The sequence below is a fragment of the Salmo trutta genome, chromosome 37, assembly GCF_901001165.1.
Source record: "Salmo trutta chromosome 37, fSalTru1.1, whole genome shotgun sequence".
NCBI lineage: Eukaryota > Metazoa > Chordata > Actinopteri > Salmoniformes > Salmonidae > Salmo > Salmo trutta.
This window is the reverse complement of record NC_042993.1, coordinates 1,831,034-1,858,703: the sequence shown is the minus strand read 5'-3', so window position 1 is coordinate 1,858,703 and position 27,670 is coordinate 1,831,034. Positions and strand designations below refer to the sequence as shown.

General features: G+C 42.8%; 2 protein-coding genes across 3 annotated transcripts in view; one reads left to right on the top strand and one right to left on the bottom strand.

Annotated features, from left to right (window-relative positions):
* LOC115176555 (ceramide synthase 2) overlaps positions 1-18,099 on the bottom strand; it is a 45,117-nt gene extending 27,018 nt beyond the window's left edge. Inside the window, exons 1-2 of one of the 2 annotated variants that reach the window (XM_029736613.1) lie at positions 17,519-18,099; positions 2,362-2,535 (exon numbers count right to left, since the gene is read on the bottom strand). In XM_029736613.1, the coding sequence (XP_029592473.1) occupies positions 2,362-2,534 (173 nt within the window). In that variant the 5' untranslated portion in view covers position 2,535; positions 17,519-18,099. Of the gene's footprint in view, positions 1-2,361; positions 2,536-12,119; positions 12,192-17,518 lie in introns of those variants that run through there. The other variant, XM_029736614.1, reaches the window with a different exon arrangement.
* On the top strand, positions 3,700-5,246 carry LOC115176426 (mucin-20-like). The gene is made up of 3 exons (XM_029736470.1): positions 3,700-3,708; positions 4,205-4,523; positions 4,570-5,246. Exons 1-3 carry the CDS (start codon positions 3,700-3,702, stop codon positions 5,244-5,246), a joined length of 1,005 nt encoding a protein of 334 aa, XP_029592330.1.
* Positions 18,100-27,670: the final 9,571 nt, after the last annotated feature.

Here is a 27,670-nt window from a genome sequence, read left to right as displayed (position 1 = left end):
TGGGGAAAGAGAAGAGGTATAAACATGTAGACAGATGGGGAAAGAGAAGAGGTATAAACACATGTAGACAGATGGGGGAAAGAGAAGAGGTATAAACATGTAGACAGATGGGGGAAAGAGAAGAGGTATAAACATGTAGACAGATGGGGAAAGAGAAGAGGTATAAACACATGTAGACAGATGGGGAGAAGAGAAGAGGTACAGTGGGGGAAAAAAGTATTTGATCCCCTGCTGATTTTGTACGTTTGCCCACTGACAAAGGAAGGATCAGTCTATAATTTTAATGGTAGGTTTATTTGAACAGTGAGAAACTGAATAACAACAAAAATATCCAGAAAAACGCATGTCAGAAATGTTATAAATTGATTTGCATTTTAAATGAGGGAAATAAGTATTTGACCCCTTCTCAATCAGAAAGATTTCTGTATCCCAGGTGTCTTTTATACAGGTAACGAGCTGAGATTAGGAGCACACTCTTAAAGGGAGTGCTCCTAATCTCAGTTTGTTACCTGTATAAAAGACACCTGTCCACAGAAGCAATCAATCAATCAGATTCCAAACTCTCCACCATGGCCAAGACCAAAGAGCTCTCCAAGGATGTCAGGGACAAGATTGTAGACCTACACAAGGCTGGAATGGGCTACAAGACCATCACCAAGCAGCTTGGTGAGAAGGTGACAACATTTGGTGCGATTATTCGCAAATGGAATAAACACAAAAGAACTGTCAATATCCCTCGGCCTGGGGCTCCATGCAAGATCTCACCTCGTGGAGTTGCAATGATCATGAGAACGGTGAGGAATCAGCCCAGAACTACACGGGTGGATCTTGTCAATGATCGCAAGGCAGCTGGGACCATAGTCACCAAGAAAACAATTGGTAACACACTACGCCATGAAGGACTGAAATCCTGCAGCGCCCGCAAAGTCCCCCTGCTCAAGAAAGCACATATGCATGCCCGTCTGAAGTTTGCCAATGAACATCTGAATGATTCAGAGGACAACTGGGGAAAGTGTTGGGGTCAGATGAGACCAAAATGGAGCTCTTTGGCATCAACTCAACTCGCCGTGTTTGGAGGAGGAGGAATGCTGCCTATGACCCCAAGAACACCATCTCCACCGTCAAACATGGAGGTGGAAACATAATGCTTTGGGGGTGTTTTTCTGCTAAGGGGACAGGACAACTTCACCGCATCAAAGGGACGATGGACGGGGCCATGTACCGTCAAATCTTGGGTGAGAACCTCCTTCCCTCAGCCAGGGCATTGAAAATGGGTCGTGGATGGGTATTCCAGCATGACAATGACCCAAAACACACGGCCAAGGCAACAAAGGAGTGGCTCAAGAAGAAGCACATTAAGGTCCTGGAGTGGCCCAGCCAGTCTCCAGACCTTAATCCCATAGAAAATCTGTGGAGGGAGCTGAAGGTTCGAGTTGCCAAATGTCAGCCTCGAAACCTTAATGACTTGGAGAAGATCTGCAAAGAGGAGTGGGACAAAATCCCTCCTGAGATGTGTGCAAACCTGGTGGCCAACTACAAGAAACATCTGACCTCTGTGATTGCCAACAAGGGTTTTGCCACCAAGTACTAAGTCATGTTTTGCAGAGGGGTCAAATACTTCTTTCCCTCTGTCACGTCCTGACCAGTTTAGGGAGTATTTGCTATTGTAGTTTGGTCAGGACGTGGCAGAGAGTATTTTTGTTTATGTGTTTCGGGGTGGTGTATGTAGTAGGGTGTTTGATTTATTATTTCCGGGTTTTGGTCTATGTTCTTTCTGGTTTGTTGTATTTCTATGTTTAGGTTGATGGGGGGTTGGACTCTCAATTGGAGGCAGGTGCTTTCTCGTTGAGTCTGATTGAGAGTCCTATATATGGGTAATTGTTTGGTTTGGTGTTGTGGGAGATTGTTTCTTGTTTTGCCTGTGTGAGCATGACAAGACTGTTTTGTTGTTCGTGCGTTATTCATTTTGTTATTTTGGTGTTCTCTTTATTTAAAATAAATAACAAGATGAGCATCCACATTCCTGCTGCGTTTTGGTCCTCTATTCCCGACGACAGCCGTTACACCCTCATTAAAATGCAAATAATTTTATAACGTTTTTCTGGATATTTTTGTTGTTATTCTGTCTCTCACTGTTCAAATAAACCTACTATTAAAATTATAGACTGATCATTTCTTTGTAAGTGGGCAAACGTACAAAATCAGCAGGGGATCAAATACTTTTTCCCCCCACTGTATAAACACATGTAGACAGGTGGGGGGGAAAGAAGAGGTATAAACACATGTAGACAGATGGGGGAAAGAGTCAGAGGATTAATCTTATGAGGGGTGACAGCCAGCCAGCCAAACAGACAGACGTACCTCTCGAAGATCTGTCGTATTAAGAGGAAGGCTAGGGCGATGGGTAGCACCACCCAGAGGTCGCTGGCCTTGGCGTAGACACGGCCATCTTTGTCCTCCAGGTCAGCCCAACCCAGCCCCTCAGGGAACCACAGCCGCTCATTCCAGAACCACTCGCTCAGACTGGACACCATACTGGGGAGAGAACAGAGAAGACCGCTAATATACTGACATTTACACACACACACAGCACACCGCTGGTAGCATGCTGCCTCAGGGGGATGGGAGGAAGGAGTGGTTACATCATCCTTTGTGGTTATTTGAATTGCCAGTGAATGAAAGGATGTGACCAGTTGGCCCCCATGTGTAGGCTACTTCCTGGTCTCTTTATGACACAATGTCTGTCTAATCCTTCTCTATCTCATCCTAGCCAGACACAGGAAGAATGGAAAGGGTTAAAATCACTAACTGAATGAATGTTTATTTATCCATTTCTCTCACAGCAGTTAAATAACAAGAACCATCCCAATCAGTCTAGAGGAAATGTTCATACCTCAACAATCGTCTGAAGTCAAATCCATATTCTAATCTATACCATCTGTTGTGTAAACTGGACGTAACACGCATTGGGAGAAATCTGCAGGCCAAATGAATAGGAAAGATTGGCACCAACTAATTAGATGTAATGACATTGTGCAAATCTTCCCGATTAAATTACAGATGTAGGATCTTCATTTGATCACCCTGTTGCAGGAGAACTGTCCTGCAATGCAGGAAATGTAAAACTTATTGTGTATTTGAGGTTTAAAAAGGCTTCTGAAGTTTGTAATTTCCATTTTGAAATTTCAGACTTAATATTCCCTTACGAAAAATGTATCAATCCCTACAAAAATGTAAATTAATTATAATCTACATAATAATCACATTCATGTTGATGTAGGATTAGTTTCCTGCTGTAGCAAACTGGCACAAATTAAAAATGGAATCCAAAAGGTCGCGGGCAACCTCATGCTTCCCCCACGTGTTGTGTTGTTTTCCCACTTTCAACAAAAACAAGCCACCTTGGACTGGCCTTCTGGGAAAGGTGTGTCTTTGCTCGAAATCCCACCCACTCAAACGACCCCTGCTGCTCCATGGCTCTGGAGTGGAAGTCACTAGCTAGCTAACTTGTTTGCAGATAAACTGTTTTGGTTGCAGGGACTAAGTTTTCAGAAAATGTCGACAGCAACAAGCACCATTCTCGGATCTGAATAAACTTGACCCCAAAAGAGAAAAAGGGAGAAAAAGACTGCTCATTACCTATCCAGAAACCTGATAAACATAGGAATTAATTTTGAAAGGTGGTAGAGTGATGCCGAAATGGCCACCGTTCGCATGGACTGATAGGTAAATGTTTGGTTGTGTTGCGTTTTTAGCCTGCTAGCTACGTTAGATGATAACCTTAGTGTGTTAGATATTCAAGCTAGCTAGCACGTCTACTTAGCTAGCTGGCTAACTAGCTAACATCTTCTGTATTCTGACTGTTTTGTAACGTTACAAATTTTTAACAAGAATTTATTTAAACTACCTTACGTTAGCTAGCTAAAGCTAGATATGCAGATTGTTGACATGGAACACAGACCGTGAGGGATAGAAGAAGGACGCTGGATTAGCGCACAATCAATAAATCAAATCTAATTTAGTGGATATTCGTCAAATCCGTCATGATTGATGTATTGTAACAGGCTAACACTGTGGTTAATAAAGTCTGATTTGATATATTTGGCTGTTTTTACTGAATAACATTTAGAAGTAGTTCCTTTTCATGTTTTGAAGAAGTTACTGCTAAATACTACATCTTTAAATCTAAATCCAACATCTTTAGGTTCAGGGCCTGCAGACTCCTAACAAGTGTCAACATACTATCAACATAACATTTAGGACAGAGACCTGCAGACTACTAACTAGTGGTCAACATACTATCAACACAACATTTAGGACAGAGACCTGCAGACTCCTAACTAGTGGTCAACATACTATCAACACAACATTTAGGACAGAGACCTGCAGACTCCTAACTAGTGGTCAACATACTATCAACACAACATTTAGGACAGAGACCTGCAGACTCCTAACTAGTGGTCAACATACTATCAACACAACATTTAGGACAGAGACCTGCAGACTCCTAACTAGTGGTCAACATAACATTTAGGACAGAGACCTGCAGACTCCTAACTAGTGGTCAACATACTATCAACACAACATTTAGGACAGAGACCTGCAGACTCCTAACTAGTGGTCAACATACTATCAACACAACATTTAGGACAGAGACCTGCAGACTCCTAACTAGTGGTCCACATACTATCAACACAACATTTAGGACAGAGACCTGCAGACTCCTAACTAGTGGTCAACATACTATCAACACAACATTTAGGACAGAGACCTGCAGACTCCTAACTAGTGGTCCACATACTATCATCACAACATTTAGGACAGAGACCTGCAGACTCCTAACTAGTGGTCAACATACTATCAACACAACATTTAGGACAGAGACCTGCAGACTCCTAACTAGTGGTCAACATACTATCAACACAACATTTAGGACAGAGACCTGCAGACTCCTAACTAGTGGTCAACATACTATCAACACAACATTTAGGACAGAGACCTGCAGACTCCTAACTAGTGGTCAACATACTATCAACACAACATTTAGGACAGAGACCGGCAGACTCCTAACTAGTGGTCAACATACTATCAACACAACATTTAGGACAGAGACCTGCAGACTCCTAACTAGTGGTCAACATACTATCAACACAACATTTAGGACAGAGACCTGCAGACTCCTAACTAGTGGTCAACATACTATCAACACAACATTTAGGACAGAGACCTGCCAGACTCCTAACTAGTGGTCAACATACTATCAACACAACATTTAGGACAGAGACCTGCAGACTCCTAACTAGTGGTCAACATACTATCAACACAACATTTAGGACAGAGACCTGCAGACTCCTAACTAGTGGTCAACATACTATCAACACAACATTTAGGACAGAGACCTGCAGACTCCTAACTAGTGGTCAACATACTATCAACACAACATTTAGGACAGAGACCTGCAGACTCCTAACTAGTGGTCACATACTATCAACACAACATTTAGGACAGAGACCTGCAGACTCCTAACTAGTGGTCAACATACTATCAACACAACATTTAGGACAGAGACCTGCAGACTCCTAACTAGTGGTCAACATACTATCAACACAACATTTAGGACAGAGACCTGCAGACTCCTAACTAGTGGTCAACATACTATCAACACAACATTTAGGACAGAGACCTGCAGACTCCTAACTAGTGGTCAACATACTATCAACACAACATTTAGGACAGAGACCTGCAGACTCCTAACTAGTGGTCAACATACTATCAACACAACATTTAGGACAGAGACCTGCAGACTCCTAACTAGTGGTCAACATACTATCAACACAACATTTAGGACAGAGACCTGCAGACTCCTAACTAGTGGTCAACATACTATCAACACAACATTTAGGACAGAGACCTGCAGACTCCTAACTAGTGGTCAACATACTATCAACACAACATTTAGGACAGAGACCTGCAGACTCCTAACTAGTGGTCAACATACTATCAACACAACATTTAGGACAGAGACCTGCAGACTCCTAACTAGTGGTCAACATACTATCAACACAACATTTAGGACAGAGACCTGCAGACTCCTAACTAGTGGTCCACATACTATCAACACAACATTTAGGACAGAGACCTGCAGACTCCTAACTAGTGGTCCACATACTATCAACACAACACAACAGGTGTAGGAGATACCCAGTGGCCCACAGAGGGGAAGTACAACTGAACATAAATCACTTCTTCATTCATCCACCACATGGACATGGCCACATGGACATGGCATAGCAATGCCTATATACAGTCAGCACAGGCGAAACACAGTTTCCAGTGTATTAATGCCAAGTAATACAGTCAGTCCACCCTCAAAACACTAGCTTACTAGGGATTGCTTCATTATGCAGTGTAGCCTAGTATCTATAGCAACAGTATATACCGTATTTAGCTGCTATTTAGCTGTTATTCATAAACTTTTTATAAAAATGACATCAAATAGCCTAACAATGTGGAAAAAAGTAGTCGGCTTGAGGATTAATTCAGCCACTATTTAGCCGATTGTTGAACTAAGCGGGTTTTGTCTGGCTTATAGCTTACACAAATGGGCTGCAATATTCAAGGTAAATTAAATTAAATCCAATTTGAGAGACTCCCCTGGTCTGAAGTCCTCCTTGCACCTTCTCTCTCTGTGTCTCTTTTTCTCTTTCTTTCTCTTAGAAAATATTATCTCTGTGTCTGTGTCTCTTTTTGTTCTATGTAGAGGCCTATAGTAGCTACAGTATTTGCGACTGTCGCCTTGCTTTCTTGTGTGCACATTTTTTCACCGCGGCCTATAGGTCCAGGTTGCGGGAGTATTGCCAACCCAGACAGTCTTTCCTGTGACATTATATGTCCATTGCGCTGCACACAATTTAAACAGTCTTGAATGATGTATGCCAAGGTATACCTGAGATAAGGCACTGTTGATATTGCAACCTCACAACTCAAATGCCGGTTCACCAGTATGAACAAAATAGCAAACAGCTTTTTTTGTTCATGCCCTCAAGAACTGTTGGCCGCTAAAGATGATCATCTGTTTGCATCTGCCAATTTATTGACTGTTAAGTATCCAGACGATCTGTCCCCAGAGCTTTCAATAGGCTACAGTTAATCTCTTTCCGTAAGCTGTTGAGGCCGGCAATTAAGGAGAATGAGAGGCTCAATTAAAGATGTTGCAGAACTGCTGTATTTGAAGAACAACTCTTCTGCCCAGTTCCCCTGATGTTGCTATGGCAATCAAGATGTTTTTACCATCCCTGTAACTGTCGCTTTTGCGGAGAGATCGTTTTCAAAACTAAAACTCATTAAAAAACTCCCTATGAAGCATTAGGGCTCTCGGTCTCATATGTGCTTTTGAACAACTGAGTAAGCTCCTCATTGTACTGGCACCTTCATAGCTGTTACCACAACATTTGTTGTTCACTGATATCCCAGTCTGGTCTCATAGACTAGACGTAACATAGTAAACATAAATCCGGAACACTCAAATGAGTATATGTTACATTTGGTACGGTTACGTAAGATATAAGGTTACTTAAAGCAAAAACGAAAGGAGGGTGGTTGTTAGGGGTGGGTGGGTGGGAGTATAACACAAACGTCTAGCAACACAAACATCTAGAAACCCAAAGGTTGCATGTTTGATCAGACAACTTTAGCATTTTAGCTAATTGCCAACTTTGCAACTACTTTTTTGCTACGTTGCAACTAAACCCAGCAAAAAACGAAACGTCTTCTCACTGTCAACTGCGTTTATTTTCAGCAAACTTAACATGTGTAAATATTTGTATGAACATAACAAGATTCAACAACTGAGATGTGACATGTGACTAACAGAAATTGAATAATGTGTCCCTGAACAAAGGGGGGGTCAAAATCAAAAGTAACAGTCAGTATCTGGTGTGACCACCAGCTGCATTAAGTACTGCAGTGTATCTCCTCCTCATGGGCTGCACCATATTTGCCAGTTCTTGCTGTGAGATGTTACCCCACTCTTCCACCAAGGCACCTGCAAGTTCCCAGACAATTCTGGGGGGAATGGCCCTGGCCCTCACCCTCCGATCCAACAGGTCGCAGATGTGCTCAATGGGATTGAGATCCGGGCTCTTCGCTGGCCATGGCAGAACACTGACATTCCTGGAAATCACGCACAGAACGAGCAGTATGGCTGGTGGCATTGTCATTTTGGAGGGTCATGTCAGGATGAGCCTGCAGGAAGGGTACCACATGAGGGAGGAGGATGTCTTCCCTGTAACGCACGCGTTGAGATTTCCTGCAATGACAACAAGCTCAGTCCGATGATGCTCACCGCCCCAGACCACCCTCCACCTCCAAATCGATCCCGCTCCAGAGTACAGGCCTCAGTGTTTCTGTCAGTCCTGTCTGGTCCAACGACGGTGGGTTTGTGCCCATAGGCGACGTTGTTGCCGGTGATGTCTGGTGACGACCTGCCTTACAACAGGCCTACAAGCCCTCAGTCCAGCCTCTCTCAGCCTATTGCGACAGTCTGAGCACTGATGGAGGGATTGTGCGTTCCTGGTGTAACTCGGGCAGTTGTTGTTGCCATCCTGTACATGTCCCACAGGTGTGATGTTCGGATGTACCGATCCTGTGCAGGTGTTGTTACACGTGGCCTGCCACTGCGAGGACGATCAGCTGTCCGTCCTGTCTCCCTGTAGCGATGTCTTAGGAGTCTCACAGTACAGACATTGCAATTTATTTACCCTGGCAACATCTGCTGTCCTCATGCGCCTCCTTGCAGCATGCCTAAGGCACGTTCACGCAGATGAGCAGTTCTTTTGGCGTTTTTCAGAGTCAGTAGAATGGCCTCTTTAGTGTCCTAAGTTTTCATAACTGTGACCTTAATTGCCTACCGTCTGTAAGCTGTTAGTGTCTTAACGACCGTTCTACAGGTGCATGTTCATTCATTGTTTATTGTTCATTGAACAAGCATGGGAAACAGTGTTTGAACCCTTTACAATGAAGATCTGTGAAGTTATTTGGATTTTTACGAATTATCTTTGAAAGACAGGGTCCTGAAAAAGGGACGTTTCTTTTTTTGCTGAGTTTATGTAGCATGTTAGCTAACCCTTCCCCTAACCCTTTTAGCCAACTCTCCCCTAAACCTAACCTTAACCCTAACCCCTAGAGCTAGCTAACGTTAGCATTAGCCACCTAGCTAATGTTAATGAGCATTTCTCCTTTGCCAAGATAATCCATCCACCTGACAGGTGTGGCATATCAAGAAGCTGATTAAAAAGCATGATAATTACACTAGTGCACCTTGTGCTGGGGACAATAAAAGGCCACTCTAAAATGTGCAGTTTTGTCAAACAACACAGTGCCACAGATGTCTCACATTTTGAGAGAGCGTGCAATTGGCATGATGACTGCAGGAATGTCCACCAGAGCTGTTGTCAGAGAATGTAATGTTAATATCTCTACCATAAGTTGCCTCCAACATCGTTTTAGAGAATTTGGCAAGGCGTCCAACCGGCCTCACAACAGCAGACCATGTGTATAGCGTCATGTAGGCGAGCGGTTTGCTGATGTCAACATTGTGAACAGAGAGACCCATACTGGCGGTGGGGTTATGGTATGGGCAGGCATATGCTATGGACAACAAACACAATTGCATTTTATCGATGGCAATTTGAATGCACAGAGATACCGTGATGAGATCCTGAGGCCCATTGTCGTGCCTTTAATCTGCCGCCATCACCTCATGTTTCAGCATGATGATGCACAGCCCTATGTCGCAAGGATCTATTCACAATTCCTGGAAGCTAAAAATGTCGCAGTTCTTCCATGGCTTGCATACTCACCAGACATGTCACCAATTGAGCACGTTTGGGATGCTCTGGATGGACGTGTTTGACAGCGTGTTCCAGTTCCCGCCAATATCCAGCAACTTCTCACAGCCATTGAAGAGGACGCTGCATGAGGCAAATGGTGGTCACACCAGATACTGACTGGTTTTCTGATCCACACCCTTTTTTTTAAGGTATCTGTGACCAACAGATGCATATCTGTATTCCCAGTCATGTGAAATGCATATTTTAGGGCTTAATAAATGTACGTAAATTGACAAGTTCCTTATATGAACTGTAAAATCTTTGAAATTGTTGCATGTTGCATTTTTATATTTTTGTTCAGTATAAATGGAATGTTTTGGATTTACGTACAGGATAATATAAAATGCTCTGAGACCATGTTGCAAGATGATATCACCTTACTTTCAATCAGTTCTTTTCTTCTTATTCAAGGCCTGAGGCACTTCTTCAGTTACATTCCTGAAGCCCAAGAAACAAACACTTGGCTTCCTGATTTATGACAGGCGCTTCGTGGTTTCAGAGAGAGAAAAGTAGAGAGAAGCTTTACTTTGACTGTGATTTGGGTGTGGTAGGATGGGGACGGGAGTTGAGTGGGGGATAGTATGAGTCATCGCTGAATTTTTTGTTGTGAATCACCCATCTGTGCTGAGTCAGAATGTCCTCCCACACACCACTCAACACTGCACCCTAAACCCATCACCCCTCTTTAAACCCCACCCACTCTCCAAACCACTACCCTAAATCCTCTCTGACGCCACCCTCCTACACCCTACCCTACCCACTCCCCCGATTCTCCTCAGCCCCCAAACCCCTCCCCTATCCACTCCCCCTCCCTGATCCCTCCAGGACTTGCCTCATTGCGTTGGTCCCTCCCCAGCTGACGGAAGATCTGAGAGGCAGAGCGAGGCCTCCCTCCCTCCATGCCTATCTCGCTGCCTGCCTCCCTCCTTCATTCCCTGCCTAACATCACTCCCAGACACAGAGCAGGCCTGGCTCTCTTTCAACTATGCAGCTGGATTTACACACACATTAAATACTGATATACAGCCAGGGAAGGGAGTGCCGCTGACACCCAACGGTAGCATACACTGAGATAAACTGGGCTTTTCACATTGGTTAACATGAAATGGATAGGAGCTTCCGGCTAATACAGAACTGACCTTTTGAGCTTCAATAAAAATGTTAGCTAATGCTAGGCTAGCTTTGGATAGCTTAGGTTTAGAAGGCGTGGATCCCCATAGACCAGTCACACTAACAAGACGGTAAATGAAGTTACAAGTTACAACACTAAGTTATGGCTACAGAAGCCTTCATTTCTCACACACACTCTCCCCTGAGACACTGTCGTTGTTCAGTTAATTCCACATCATAGCAGGTTACTCATCAACACCAGACACATTTCCTGTCACAACTCAGAGTGCATCTCAATCGTCTTCCCCTCCTCATCTCCTGTCCTTCATCAGGGGTGTACCTCAATACTCTAAAATGCCTTCCTCTCGTCATCTCATCTCCTCTGTCAGCACTGATCTGATAGAAGTGGACAGGACAGCTGGACATCTGCTATAAAGCTTCCACCTATCCAGTCTATTGAGATCAGTGCAGATGATGTTAAAAACAAGAAGTGGTGAAATAGACACATGTTGATGTGTCAAAAGTAGTTTCTCAAACGTGGGCTATAGGATGCAGGTTTTGGCAAAACCCTGCACCCTGTTGTAGAAACGCTGCAAGGTTGATGACACTGAGTCCTGGGTGGTTGCTGCTGCTATTGAGACAGCATTAGTGCTTTTGTTTCACCCGTCACTCCTCTGCAGCATAGCATTCCTGCTAGCATCATGGGATTACTGATACAACATCATCCTGCTGAACTCTGAGGCAGGGAGGAAGGGAGGGAGGGTCCATGTATTCACTGGGAAACCAACACCTCCACAACACAGACTGGAGGCGGTGGGGGGGGGGGGGGTTGGACAGGTGAATAACCTGTTGACTTTCTGTGAGCACACTAGCAGAGATATTGAACTCTTGTACTTTCCATGCCTTTAGGGCACATCTCTCAGATTGCCTGCTATTCCAGAAATGTAGAAAGGAACTCTGTAAAATGCTGTTGAAGATCACCACAGGAACGAGCAGATGTACACAGAACAAAGAGGGTAGGGTACAGTACACTGCTTACAACTACCGCACACTCCTAAGAAGAATTCCAAATGCCCTAGACATTTTCATTCTCACAGACAATTCTTAAAAGCAACATACATTGTAGATATAGAAATGCCTCTGTCCTACTGTGCTTTAGGCAGTTGATTCTTGTATCGGTTAGTCTTCTAGGCAGAGTTAACCACAACAGCACAGATACAGGGATCTTCCCTGCTACAAAACAGAGCCACAGTGCAGTCCAAAGGTGATCATAACACATCACACACAGCAGAGAAGCAATAAAGGCCGGACTCACTTCCCTGTGTAATAACCACTGGTCCCAACTCACAATATTATGTGGACCTAAAGCAGCCGTAGCTGCAGTAAACAGTAGAGTAGGCCTAACTGGGGGTTTCAGTATGCTAACGTGTGGTCTAGAGATCTCTCCATGGGAGGAATCATAGATTTAATTTAGATAAACATTACAAACATGGTGGTGACATTTCAGTCAATACCAGTGTTCTTGAGTCTAAGAGCGTCAGTGTGTGTGTGCGCACATCTCAACAGATCAAAGAAAAATACTTTTTCAGGTCAGCCAGAGGATCCAGCCTGCTACAGCACTTTTCCTGACAGAAGCCCAACTCCCCTTCCTATTGGCTGACAGGATCATGTGACCGGACTCTGGCCATTTTTCTGAGCCAATCAGACGGAGGATGCCTCTCTGGCTGGGTGGGAGTGTGGAAGTGCTATCTCTCTTCCTCCCTCTGTTTCTGTGGCACTGTCTGACAGGAGAATGTGAGTAGTCAAAGCAGACTAACACTAACAGAGTTTCTCAACCCCTGGGGGGCAGAGGGGGAGGGGGAGGGGGGATGAGAGAGAGAGAGAGAGAGAGAGCGAGAGAGAGAGAGAGAGCTTGTTGGTCTATCTGAGGAAACCGTCTATTCATGGTGAGTCATAACGCATATCATACATCCTCTGGCACACAGAGACAACCAGGATAGAGTAGAGAAGAGCAGAGCAGAGTAGAGTAGAGAAGTGTTGAGCAATATACTTCTCTACTCTACTCTGCTCTACTCTTCTCTACTCTATCCTGGTTGTCTCTGTGTGCCAGAGGATGTATGATATGCGTTATGACTCACCATGAATAGACGGTTTCCTCTGATAGACCAACAAGCACTCTCTCTCTCTCTCTCTCTATATATATATATATATATATATATTTGAGAGAGAGACCTGTCTAGTTTCAGTGACCTTAATTGTAATTTGAGATCAGTGTTCATAACTGAGACTTCCATGTTGTAAATCATGCTTCCAGTCAATGGGAGGTTTGTGTGACAGGCAGACCTCAAGTTAGGATTTGGCCAAGTTAGACTTTGTCCAACAGCGGGTCTAAATTATGTCAGGTTAAATTATTTAGTCAGTGTAATTTCAACATAAAGTAATACAATCCACAACCAGATTAAAGTCCACATTCTGGTTTAGTTCATCTTAAACTGAAAATGGGATTTCATGATCTCGGATTACAAGGTTTAGAGATCCAGAGCGTGACCCTCTGTATCCTCACCAGTCACACACACACACTGATGTTATATTATTATGACTGCAAATTAACTTTAATGCAGGTCATGCCTGAGACATTTTTAACGGCAATATTCTGTTCTGTCTCCCTCTCCTTCTCCAACTGGCAGAGGGAGAGGATGTTTGGACTGTCCTCCTTGCTGTGACCCTGTAAGAGAGCACTTTACTGAAATTAGAGGGCCACACACAGACAGACATGCAATAAAATGTACACATAAAAAAATGATTGAAGGAGTAAAGCCTAATGGATAGATGGATTTGATGTGTTAACAGTCAGCTATTGATCCATCAGTGTGTTTAAGATCAGTGACATCATGCTGTCTGTGTGACATCATGCTGTCTGTGTGACATCATGCTGTCTGTGTGACATCATGCTGTCTGTGTGACATCATGCTGTCTGTGTGAGCACCTCACTTTTTGCCTGTTCTTTTTAATAAGGATGCATTTCCGACAGTCAAAAGTTTAAGATATAGTTTAAAATAAAAGTTATGAAGAGTAAATGTGAGGTTTAAGCTAATTAATTTGATCTTATTCATTGCTACATGCCACTCCATAGGCTTCCCATTCCTACGTTTAGTTTTTACCGCTTTTACCTTCGCTTTTGTACACCTGCTTCAAACAGCTGAAAATTCAATATTTTGGGTTATTGAAAATATATTTATTTCACAGTGGTTTGGATTGTGCAATGATTATCTACACTTGTTTTGTCACAAACTGAAATTAGGCGAAGTATTAGAATTTTAGCTACCAGGAAATGGCTGAGCGATTTCTGCATATTGTACCTTCTAAGCTTTTTTATTTTACAATTTGTCAGAAGGAGCAAAACACAATAGGCTATATACCGTGTTCAAAACATCTGTGAACTCGAAAAAAAACAAGCGTTCAAAACAACTGATAACTCGAGAAAAAAACAAGCTACCACTCTGAAAAATAACCCAACTCAGGAACTGACCTCTTTCTAGAACTCAGACCTCTTTCTAGAACTCAGACCTCTTTCTAGAACTCAGACCTCTTTCTAGAACTCAGACCTCTTTCTAGAACTCAGACCTCTTTCTAGAACTCAGACCTTTTGACCTGAAGATTACTGACGTCATGATTTGACTTCATATTTTTCCGAGTTCACAATTGTCTCATCATATATGGAACACCGTTTGGGTCTTTGCGTGTCAAAAAAGATACACGTCAAATAACACTATTTGACACATTAAATAAGCTTTTAATTTGACACGTCAAATAACACAATTCTATTATAGAATGTTGTGTGCGCTGAATTTGCACGTGTAAGCAAAGCGCCACCACTAGTATCAGGAGCACTGTCAGCTGTACATAAAAAGTCTGCAAACAAGCACACGCCGGCCACGAACGATATGTTTACAATACCGCTTTAATTATAAGGCAATATTTGTTCAACCGCAACTTCTAGGGTACCTAGCTAGCTTTAGCTTGGTACCTAGCTAGCACCAATACAACCAGCCTGAAAACAATGACCAGCACCAATACAACCAGCCTGAAAACAATGACCAGCACCAATACAACCAGCCTGAAAACAATGACCAGCACCAATACAACCAGCCTGAAAACAATGACCAGCACCAATACAACCAGCCTGAAAACAATGACCAGCACCAATACAACCAGCCTGAAAACAATGACCAGCACCAATACAACCAGCTTGAAAACAATGACCAGCACCAATACAACCAGCCTGAAAACAATGACCAGCACCAATACAACCAGCCTGAAAACAATGACCAGCACCAATACAACCAGCCTGAAAACAATGACCAGCACCAATACAACCAGCCTGAAAACAATGACCAGTCGAAACTGCAGTCATTTTCATTATTCTTAGCAATGATTTAGGAATCCTTGCGAGTAAGTATTAGCTAGGTAGCCACTTATTGTTCGCCTATTGAAATTGAACTTCAGTTCATGGAAATAAATAGCTAGCCAGCTACTTAACTCTGTTGGCCAAAGCTAACGTTATAAGCAGCCAGCTAGCTTCATCAGAGGTCCAGCTGTCCTGTCCACTTCTATCAGATCAGTGCTAATCCCCCCGCTGCTACTCTCTGTTATTATCTATGCATAGCCACTTTAATAACTCTCCCTACATGTACATAAATACCTCAATTACCTCGACACCGGTGCCCCCCGGACATTGACACATTGACTCTGTACCGGTACCCCGTGTATATAGCCCCGCTATTGTTATTTACTGCTGCTCTTTAATTTTTTGTTATTCTTATCTCTTACTTTTTGGGGGATTTTCTTAAAACTGCACTGTTGGTTAAGGGCTTGAAAGTAAGCATTTCACTGTAAGGTCTACACCTGTTGTATTCAGCGCATGTGACAAATAACATTTGATTTGCTGACAGAGGAGTGACGCTTGACTGGAAAGATGTGTTGTGAAGCTAGCCACAATAAGGATTAGGCACACTAGTGGAATTTGCAGTTTGCCTTCAAAATAAAAGTACCTATTTGAAAGTGATGCAGACGGTTACTGGTGGAATCATGCCATATTTAGACTAGATCATGTTAAACAAAGTTGGAATGTGAAGCTATGACATGGGGTATCAGTCTACTCGGTGACACCCACAGAGCACAACTGTGAAGACGCAAATATTAGCATTGCAGCTCTGTGAAAATTTTATTTTTTTACCTTTATTTAACCAGGTAGGCCAGTTGAGAACAAGTTCTCATTTACAACTGCTACCTGGCCAAGATAAAGCAAAGCAGTGCGACAAAAACAACAACACAGAGTTACACATAAACACATAGTAGGTTGACTATAAATGTGGTTCAATTCACAGTTGTTTCAGAGTCCCACAATAAGAGCTACGACGCTAATGTTCTCTGGGTGTCACTGAGTATACTGATACCCCATGTCATTGATCCACAATCCATAGATAAGGCTGTACAGTGAAATAAGTATGCCCCCAATGCAATGCTAAAGTCTAATATATCCAGTGTAATTTCAACATCTTTTTTTCAAATGAACAAATTTTTTTGGGGGTGGGGGGATTTTATATAATAACATTCCAAACTCGTTTAGCATGATCTATTTAATTATGGCATAACTGACAGCGATTTGCGTCACTTTTATTTTGAAGGCCAACCGCAAAGTCCACTATTGTGGCTAATCCTTATTGTGGCTAGCTTCACATAGATGGGTCCGACCACCATTAATCAAATAACAACTATTATAAATTAGGTTTCTTTTAAATTATGACACCTAGCTATATAGTTATTTGTCTAACTATAGCTACTGAAACAGATTATGTCGTTTTGCTATGTTTTTGGGGAAGAACATTTTTTGCATCCAGCTTTTTTTATGACCAGCGTTGTAGGTGCGCGAGACAACTTTACCAGCATCATAGCATACGTATCGATGAATCGTTGTGACATATGACATACGAGTGATAGTGTAATCAATGTAATACCTACGTAAAAGATGTATGAACGCGTTAAATTAGTATGTGACGTGCTGTCATATTCAAGTCCAACAAGCTTATTTGACACATCAAATAGTGTTATTTGAAGTGTATCTTTTTTGACACGCAAAGACCCAAACGGCGTTCCTTAATCATAGGATAAACGTACGTGGCTTGCGTAATGACGCGAGTCCAAGTGATCGCGCTTCATTGTGGGCTGCATGCCTAGATAACCGAAAGGTTAGCGCAGCCACAAAGTCAAAATTGGCTATTGTAAAAATTTATGAAAAAATGAAGCCCTTTGTTTGTAATTTCATGTTAGGCACAAGGTTAGCCGTGTGGTTAAAGTTAGGGTTACGGTTAGGATTAGGTTGAAAACCTTCAACACTTGAACAGACAACAGAGTAGAGTGCTGGCTATTGTAGAAACACTGCATATTCAGACGAAACCGTTATTCAGTTTATATCACAATAACAGTCCTATTGATGTGATTGAGATAACGGTACTTACTTTGGTCCCAATCCCCTCTCACTGAGGTCCAAGGCGATGTATTAGACTTTGGGTTAGAGCACACAGAACAGACAGCGGTAGCCTATATGCAATTTTCAGAAAGTTCGACGGGTGAGCAGAAAATCAGTCCAACCGGAGAAAGTATAGCTCCGTCCTGTTGAATATAATCTGCCTGCTGCGCTCGTGACGGCCCGGGTGTGTCGTTGTTTTAGATTAGGGTCCGACCTGACCACTTCCGCCGTTTATCCACATCTTTCCATCCAGTCAAAAACAATTTTAATAGAAAGAAGGATTGAGATAAAAAGAAAGAGTAGGTGGGAGAAGTTGAGAGACCACGAGACGAGTAAAGGCGGGGTTTCTTTCTGTGTCGATGGATATCCGCTCTGATTGTCCTGGATAAATCTAAACTACAAGCTATGATACTTTATCTTTCGTTGTGTCCCACGTATTCTTTCTCTTCTCTCTGGGGGATAGGGTGGTTGGCCGGGAATAGGCGTAGACCAGCCGAGCTGCTGCGTCTGGAGAACGGGCCGCGAGAGGGGTGAGACTAGGAGTGAAATAGAAAATAACTGGGAGGAAGAGTCACAGATGACGTTTAGGCACACGAGAGCACTTGGCTGACACACACACATCCGCATTTTGTTTCCGGCCCCCAATAAACACTTTTACCCTTCTCTCTATAATAATGGTGTGATTAAGGCTATTTACATTACCAACTATTAGTGCGTAAACGACTAAAAAAACAATATAGGCTAACCTAGAAAAACAATAGGGCCCAGGGTTCCCCAACTGGCAGCACACGGGGGGATTTTATTTAGCTGAGTTTTCATTGTTGGACATTAAAGACTGTAAAAACACCATGAAATCAGCTCTAAGTGATTTTCATGTATTCCCACGTGTAATAGAGAGACACATTAGATCGTATTCCAATGTAATCAAGGTTTGTTTTGGTCAAATATTATATATGTTTGGACTTGTGGTCAATTACAGTGTACAATGTTATTTGTAATTATGTTCCGGCCCCCCAACCATCCGCTCAAGAAAAAAATCGTCCGGCAGCTGAATGTAGTTTGGGACCCCTGCAAGAGGCCATCTAAATACATACAATTATAAACAAATAGTAGTCTAAAAGTAACTTATTTTATGGGTTTGGACTTTAGACATTATTTGGTGACTTGAATGTAGGCCTATCAGTAGCTGTGTGTGGATAAAATCAGTGAGGCAGCCAAGCCAGTAAACAAGCCATATTACAACCTATGTTGTGATAATTGTGTTGTTTGCTCTATAACCCATTCGTTCATACCCCACGGTGATATTCAGTAAGGCTGTGACAGCAAAAAGACGTCACACATTGGCGGAATAAATTCACCAACACATACGGTTGTTTCATCATAAAATAGGATCGCAACAGCTGTCTAGTGAAGTCCACAAAGCAAATATTGCATACAATCAGTTTTATCACCTGCAGCAGGTTCAAGCAAGTTCGTGCTTTCGACAGTTTACTAAGTAACTACTGATGTAGAACCACTGAGTTACCAAGTTAGCACAAAGACAACAGGAACACTGCCTTCACTATTCCAGCACCATTTAGACTTTAACATTTAAACATCAAATCAACAAGGCTATATATGCTTAGTTTAATACACTAAAAACAAACTTAAAGATACCAAAATAAATTTAGTCCAATCAATAATGCTAAATATCCTGTGGCTGTCCATGGTACTGATTTCTGTGTGTATGTGTGCATGTAAAACAATAAATGTTGACTCACCCTACTTGAAGACTAGTTGAACGCCAATGCCATCCTCCTCTCTTTCATGTTGGCAAAACGGTCTATTTAGTTTAGTTTAGTTTATTAATTCGACCATTTTAAAAACAAGCAGACATAAAACTTAAAAGACATACATGCACATGAATAAAATCATGGAGGATAACACACAATAAAGTCTGGGACTTATTTCCATTGTGGTCCTCTTGACACAAGATGGCTGGACAAGATCCAACACAGTATGGCAGTGAAATAATAAAACAAAAACAGAAGAAGAACATCTATCTCATCATTCCAGATACATCATAGGGGTTATTCAAATGGGCACAGAAGACATCAAACATATTTTTACTTTATTTTTACAGCTGCCCAGAGAGGACGTTGTTTTTTTTGTTTTTTTTAAGGTAGTCTATGGCTCTGTCACACAGTACAGTTTGGGTTTTTGTTGTCATCGGCTACATAGCTAAAATGCTTGCTAGCCTGACTTCCTTGCATGGACAATGAACCAGCTAAGATCAATCAATCAATCAATTAAATGTATTTATAAAGCCCTTCTTACATCAGCTGATGTCACAAAGTGTTGTACAGAAACCCAGCCTAAAACCCCAAACAGCAAGCAATGCAGGTGTAGAAGCACAGTGGCTAGAAAAAACTCCCTAGAAAGGTCGGAACTTAGGAAAAAACCTAGAGAGGAACCAGGCTATGAGGGGTGGCCAGTCCTCTTCTGGCTGTGCCGGGTGGAGATTATAACAGAACATGGTCAAGATGTTCAAATGTTCATAGATGACCAGCAGGGTCAAAATCATAATAATCACAGTGGTTGTCGAGGGTGCAACAGGTCAGCACCTCAGGAGTAAATGTCAGTTGGTTTTTCATAGCCGATCATTCAGAGTATCTCTACCGCTCCTGCTGTCTCTAGAGAGTTGAAAACAGCAGGTCTGGGACAAGGTAGCACGTCCAGTGAACAGGTCAGGGTTCCATAGCCGCAGGCAGAACAGTTGAAACTGGAGCAGCAGCACGACCAGGTGGACTGGGGACAGCAAGGAGTCATCAGGCCAGGAAGTCCTGAGGCATAATCCTAGGGCTCAGGTCCTCCGAGAGAGAGAGAGAAAGAAAGAGAGAGAGAGAATATTTAATTTCACACAGGACACCGGATAAGACAGGAGAAATACTCCAGATATAACAGACTGACCTTAGCCCCCGACACAAACTATTGCAGCATAAATACTGGAGACTGAGACAGGAGGGGTCAGGAGACACTGTGGCCCCGTCCGACGATACCCCCGGACAGGGCCAAACAGGCAGGATATAACCCCACCCACTTTGCCAAAGCACAGCCCCCACACCACTAGAGGGATAACTTCAACCACCAACTTACTATCCTGAGACAAGGCCGAGTATAGCTCACAAAGATCTCCCCCATGGCACAAACCCGAGGGGGGCGCCAACCCAGACAGGAAGATCACGTCAGTGACTCAACCCACTCAAGTGACGCACCCCTCCTAGGGACGACATTGAAGAGCACCAGTAAGCCAGTGACTCAGCCCCTGTAATAGGGTTTGAGGCAGAGAATCCCAGTGGAGGGAGGGGAACCGCCCAGGCAGAGACAGCAAGGGCGGTTCGTTGCTCCAGTGCCTTTCCGTTCACCTTCACACTCCTGGGCCAGACTACACTCAATCATAGGACCTACTGAAGAGATGAGTCTTCAATAAAGACTTAAAGTTCGAGACCGAGTCTGCTTCCCTCATATTGATAGGCAGACAATTCCATCAAAATTGAGCTCTATAGGAGAAAATCCTGCCTCCAGCTGTTTGCTTAGAAATTCTAGGGACAGTAAGGAAGCCTGCGTCTTGTGACTGTAGCGTACGTGTAGGTATGTACGGCAGGACCAAATTGGAAAGATATATTATACTATTTTGATACAGATAGGATCAGATACATGGGCTACACATACTGAGACAGAGGGACGATGTTCCCCTTTCTTGGATGATTTCGCCGGTGAGATTCAGCCACTTGCTAAATGACAGAAAATGATGAAAACACAGAGAGCGAGGAAAGCAAAATTATTTTGTCATTTTAATTTATTTATTGGTCAAATATGTGGGGAAGCCTGGTTTCCCTTGGCATCCATGAATACATGCCACTGAGCAGTACATTCTAATGTATTTTGATGCACCAGTACATAGTATGAACATTTACATCACCATTTGGCACAGTGCATTATTTATGACAGTTTTATACCTTAACATCAAAACAGAAAAAAAACGTTTCAAGTTTGCTCTGACCCCCTCGATGAGGTCACACCAATGAATTGATGTGATTTCGATCATGTGGTTTCTCAGCAAGGATTTAGTAACCAAGACCAAGAAATAAACCCTTAGGATTAAGCTGTGCCAGTTTATATGATGTCCCACTCTTTCTGAACTCACCCTAAGTGAATGGTGTGTGTGTAAAGACAGTATGGACAGTATGTGAATAGAAAAGGTGTGTACAGCAGTAGTTATATAAGATAAGCCATCACTAGAATACAGTATTTGCAATGCATTCGGAAAGTATTCAGACCCCTTGACTTTTTCCACATTTTGTTACATTAGTCTAATTCTACTTTTTTTTTTTTAATTCTCAGCAATCAACACACAATACCCCATAATGACAAAGCGAAAACAGGTTTTTAGAAATGACTTATGTAAATATCTTATTTACATAAGCATTCAGACCCTTTGCTGTGAGTCTCTAAACTGAGTTCAGCTGCATCCTGTTTCCATTGATCGTCCTTGAGATGTTTCTACAACTTGATTGGAGTCCACATGTGGTAAATTCAATTGATTGGACATGATTTGAAAAGGCACACACCTGTCACAGATGACAATGCATGTCAGAGCAAAAACCAATCCATGAGGTTGAAGGAATTGTCCGTAGAGCTCCGAGACAGGATTATGTCGAGGCACAGATCTGGGGAAGGGTACCAAAAAATACACTGCTCAAAAAAATAAAGGGAACATTAAAATAACACATCCTAGATCTGAATGAATCAAATAATGTTATTAAATACTTTTTTCTTTACATAGTTGAATGTGCTGACAACAAAATCACACAAAAATAATCAATGGAAATCCAACTTATCAACCCATGGAGGTCTGGATTTGGAGTCACACTCAAAATTAAAGTGGAAAACCACACTACAGGCTGATCCAACTTTGATGTAATGTCCTTAAAACAAGTCAAAATGAGGCTCAGTAGTGTGTGTGGCCTCCACGTGCCTGTATGACCTCCCTACAACGCCTGGGCATGCTCCTGATGAGGTGGCAGATGGTCTCCTGAGGGATCTCCTCCCACACCTGGACTAAAGCATCCACCAACTCCTGGACAGTCTGTGGTGCAACGTGGCGTTGGTGGATGGAGCGAGACATGATGTCCCAGATGTGCTCAATTGGATTCAGGTCTGGGGAACGGGCGGGCCAGTCCATAGCATCAATGCCTTCCTCTTGCAGGAACTGCTGACACACTCCAGCCACATGAGGTCTAGCATTGTCTTGCATTAGGAGGAACCCAGGGCCAACCGCACCAGCATATGGTCTCACAAGGGGTCTGAGGATCTCATCTCGGTACCTAATGGCAGTCAGGCTACCTCTGGCGAGCACATGGAGGGCTGTGCAGCCCCCCAAAGAAATGCCACCCCACACCATGACTGACCCACCGCCAAACCGGTCATGCTGGAGGATGTTGCAGGCAGCAGAACGTTCTCCACGGCGTCTCCAGACTGTCACGTCTGTCACATGTGCTCAGTGTGAACCTGCTTTCATCTGTGAAGAGCACAGGGCGCCAGTGGCGAATTTGCCAATCTTGGTGTTCTCTGGCAAATGCCAAACGTCCTGCACGGTGTTGGGCTGTAAGCACAACCCCCACCTGTGGACGTCGGGCCCTCATACCACCCTCATGGAGTCTGTTTCTGACCGTTTGAGCAGACACATGCACATTTGTGGCCTGCTGGAGGTCATTTTGCAGGGCTCTGGCAGGGCTCCTCCTGCTCCTCCTTGCACAAAGGCGGAGGTAGCGGTCCTGCTGCTGGGTTGTTGCCCTCCTACAGCCTCCTCCATGTCTTCTGGTGTACTGGCCTGTCTCCTGGTAGCGCCTCCATGCTCTGGACACTACGCTGACAGACACAGCAAACCTTCTTGCCACAGCTCACATTGATGTGCCATCCTGGATGAGCTGCACTACCTGAGCCACTTGTGTGGGTTGTAGACTCTGTCTCATGCTACCACTAGAGTGAAAGCACCGCCAGCATTCAAAAGTGACCAAAACATCAGCCAGGAAGCATAGGAACTGAGAAGTGGTCTGTGGTTACCACCTGCAGAACCACTCCTTTATTGGGGGTGTCTTGCTAATTGCCTATAATTTCCACCTGTTGTCTATTCCATTTGCACAACAGCATGTGAAATTTATTGTCAATCAGTGTTGCTTCCTAAGTGGACAGTTTGATTTCACAGAAGTGTGATTTACTTGGAGTTACATTGTGTTGTTTAAGTGTTCCCTTTATTTTTTTGAGCAGTATATATGCAGCATTGAAGGTTCCCAAGAACATAGTGGCCTCCATGAATCTTGAATGGAAGAAGTTTGGAACCACCATGACTTCCTAGAGCTGGCCGCCCGGCCAAACTGACCAATCAGGGCAGAAGGGCCTTGGTCAGGGAGGTGACCAAGAACCCGATGGTGACTCTGACAGAGCTCCAGATTTCCTCTGTGGAGATGGGAGAACCTTCCAGAAGGACAACCATCTCTGCAGCACTCCAACAATCAGGCTTTTATAGTAACAGACGGAAGCCACTCCTCAGTAGAAGGCACATGACAGCCCACTTGGAGTTTGCCAAAAGGCACCTAAAGATTCTCAGACCATGAGAAACAAGATTATCTGGTCTGATGAAACCAAGATTGAACTCTTTGGCCTGAATGCCAAGCATCACATCTGGAGGAAACCTGGCACCATCCCTACGGTGAAGCATGGTGGTGGCAGCATCATGCTGTGGGGATGTTTTTCAGCGGCAGGGACTGGGAGACTAGTCAGGATCGAGAGAAAGATGAATGGAGCAAAGTACAGAGAGATCCTTGATAAAAACCTGCTCCAGAGCACTCAGGACCTCAGACTGGGGCGAAGGTTCACCTACCAACAGGGCAACAACCATAAGCACACAGCCAAGACAACGCAGGAGTGGCTTCGGGAGAAGTTTCTGAATGTCCTTGAGTGGCCCAGCCAAAGCCCGGACTTGAACCCGATCGAACATCTCTGGAGAGACCTGAAAATAGCTTTGCATCAACGCTCCCCATCCAACCTGACAGAGCTTGAGAAGATCTGCAGAGAAAAATGGGAGAAACTCCCCAAATACAGCTGTGCCAAGCTTATAGCGTCATACATACCCAAGAATACTCGAGGCTGTAATTGCTGCTAAAGGTGCTTCAACAAAGTACTGAGTAAAGGGTCTGAATACTTATGTAAATGTAATATTCCTGTTTTATATTTTTAATACATTTGCAAAAATGTCTAAAAACCTGTTTTTGCGTTGTCATTATGGGGTATTATGTGTAGATTGGTGAGGGAAAAAAACAATTTAATACGTGTTTGAATAAGGCTGGAATGTAACAAAATGTGGAAAAAGTCAAGGGGTCTGAATACTTTCCGAATGCACTGTACATATAAAGTGGGTAAAACATTATGTAAACATTATTACTAAATTGACCAGTGTTCAATGACTCTATGTACAGTAGATAGAGACTGATGCACTAAGGTGCAGGGTAGAGTACCGGATGGTAGCCAACTAGTGACATTGTCTAAGGTTCAGGGCAGGGCACTGCTAATTTTTCAGTATAACATGTATATGTTGATTCAGGTGTTAACTCTCTAAGAGTGCAATTAACACTCATTGGTGTAAAAGAACCCCAGTGTTGGTGTTAATTACTAGTGTTGAGTGTGACAGTTTGATTGTGTCAGTTTTACTCAGTGGAGAATAAAACACTCCCATCAAAATCACGCCCATCATTATCATATTTCCCAGCATGCCTACTGCAACTATATTTTTTTAGGATTGTTTTTAATAACTGTGTTTTTGCATTACACTAATTGATTGATTCATCTTATGCTACACAAAGATAAATACATTTTTTAAACTAATCCAATCAGTTAGTTAGATTTATTATGTTACACCAATGAGTGTTAATTGCACTCTTAGAGAGTTAACGCCTGAATCAACATTATAAATGTTATACTGAAAAATTAGCAGTGCCCTGCCCTGAACCTTAGACAATGTCACATCCGGTAGCCAGCTAGTTACATTGGTCACTTTAATAATAATGTTTACAAACTGTTTTACCCACTTTATATGTAGAGTGCATTCGGAAAGTATTCAGACCCCTTGACTTTGTCCACATTTTGTTACATTCCAGCCTTATTCAAACATGTATTCAATAGTTTTCTTCCCTCACCAATCTACACACAATAACCCCTAATTACAACGCAAAAACAGTTTTTTCCCCCCAGAGTTACTGAAATGGTTGTTCCAGTTTAAATGGTTTAGGTAGTCTCCTTTATCAATGTTCCTAACCCTGAAAGTTGTTCTGAAAGCAGGTTGCGTGTGAATAAAAATGTAAACTGTTGGATGTCCTAACTCTGGCTGGATTCCAATAGAAGTTACATGTCACTTTGCAAGCCAGAATAATTGTGATATATTGTCATAAACAGTTTAGTTTTAATGATAACATTCACATACAGTAGAAACTCACTTGGTCAAGTCCACGGAACTGAAAATGAACGAATTCAACAACCATGTCTCTCTCACTAACAAATACAGTCATGGGCGGTAACTCTACAATTCACTCGAAAAGGCAAGGCACACTGGGGAATTATATTGGATTCGTGGGGGCTTGGCTTTCAAATCATTATTTTTGGCCACCCGTAAATGGAAGTGATGTACCAGTTTTATGGGTCTATGGTTATGTTAATTAACATTTGAGCATGTCTGCTGCCATTTCTGAAGTCTTTAGAAACATAAGAGCATGTGGCAATAAAGACTTAAAATACTATATAAGGTGTTATTGCATAACACCATTATTGTAAACTATATACACTTCATAGTGATCAAAATACTATATGAGTTGTTATTGCATTTGATTTATTAGGATCCCCATTAGCCGATGCCAAAGGTGACAGCTAGTATTACTGGGGCCCGACATATAACGAGAAAGACATTACAGACAAAATACTTTACAATTTACATACATTTAAAGACATTAACATGTAGTATGTATGTGCATAACACTGAAAGTGTTCATTCCCAAACACTGACTCTAGCTCTGTTAACACATGGTTCTAACTTGCGTCCCTTGTCCTGATCTTGTCCACATTCTCATAGTGTCCACATTTGTAGACAGGTGTAGACAATCAAAAGACCCCATACGCCTCCAGAGGTAGTCAGACATATTTAGTCTGTATATCGTACAAGTGTAGACAGATCTGGACAGAGAAACCATTTGAATCATAATTATCCTGCCCTATAAAAGCATTGACAGGTGGCACCATTAACTGATTACATCAATGTGTCTCACAATAAATAAATAAATAAATATTATTTTGAAAGAATAGCTGTGAAACAATTTGCATAAAGGAAGGGACCAGGAAGTGTAACAGCGTCAACACTAGCACAGTAATAATTTAACACTGAAAAGTGTGGACCCGTATAGACACTGGCCAGTGTTGATTTAACACTGGAGAATTTGCTGTGTGGGCCTAAGCTACTCATGGCGTACCTTTTGTTATTATATTTATATATTGAAGTTGAGATATGTATTGCAGACAAGTTTAACTACATTATTTAATGCACATTTAGGCTACATATTATTAAGTGAACACACCACCTCAGACTTCAGTGCAGAGCCAACCTTTGACTGTGATCTGATTACAATCACATAGCCATCATGCAGTAGCTTTCCCAACTATTTATAAACACCATGCACACTCAGGCTCTCATAAAGAATGACTGATAAACTCTCTCACCCTTAAACTCATCAACCTAGATAACTACTGGTGGTTTGGGGCAGGGCTATAGCCTACCTACCATATCTACCAGACCCTCTCTTGAGAGAGAACTACCTACTGAGGTGGAGACTGGAATCTGTGCCTGTCTCGCCCTCTACTGGTCAATTACAATCTGTACTGTTCCTTCTCTCTCTTTTACATATTTTAACTGTTCCTTCTCCCCTCTACCTCTCTCTCACACGCTTCTCTCTCTTGCACTCTCGCACTTTCCTTTCTCCCTCTCCCTCCCCCTCTCTCTCTCTCTCTCTCTCTCTCCCCCTCTATCTCTCCCTCCCCCTCCATCTCTCCCTCCCCTTCT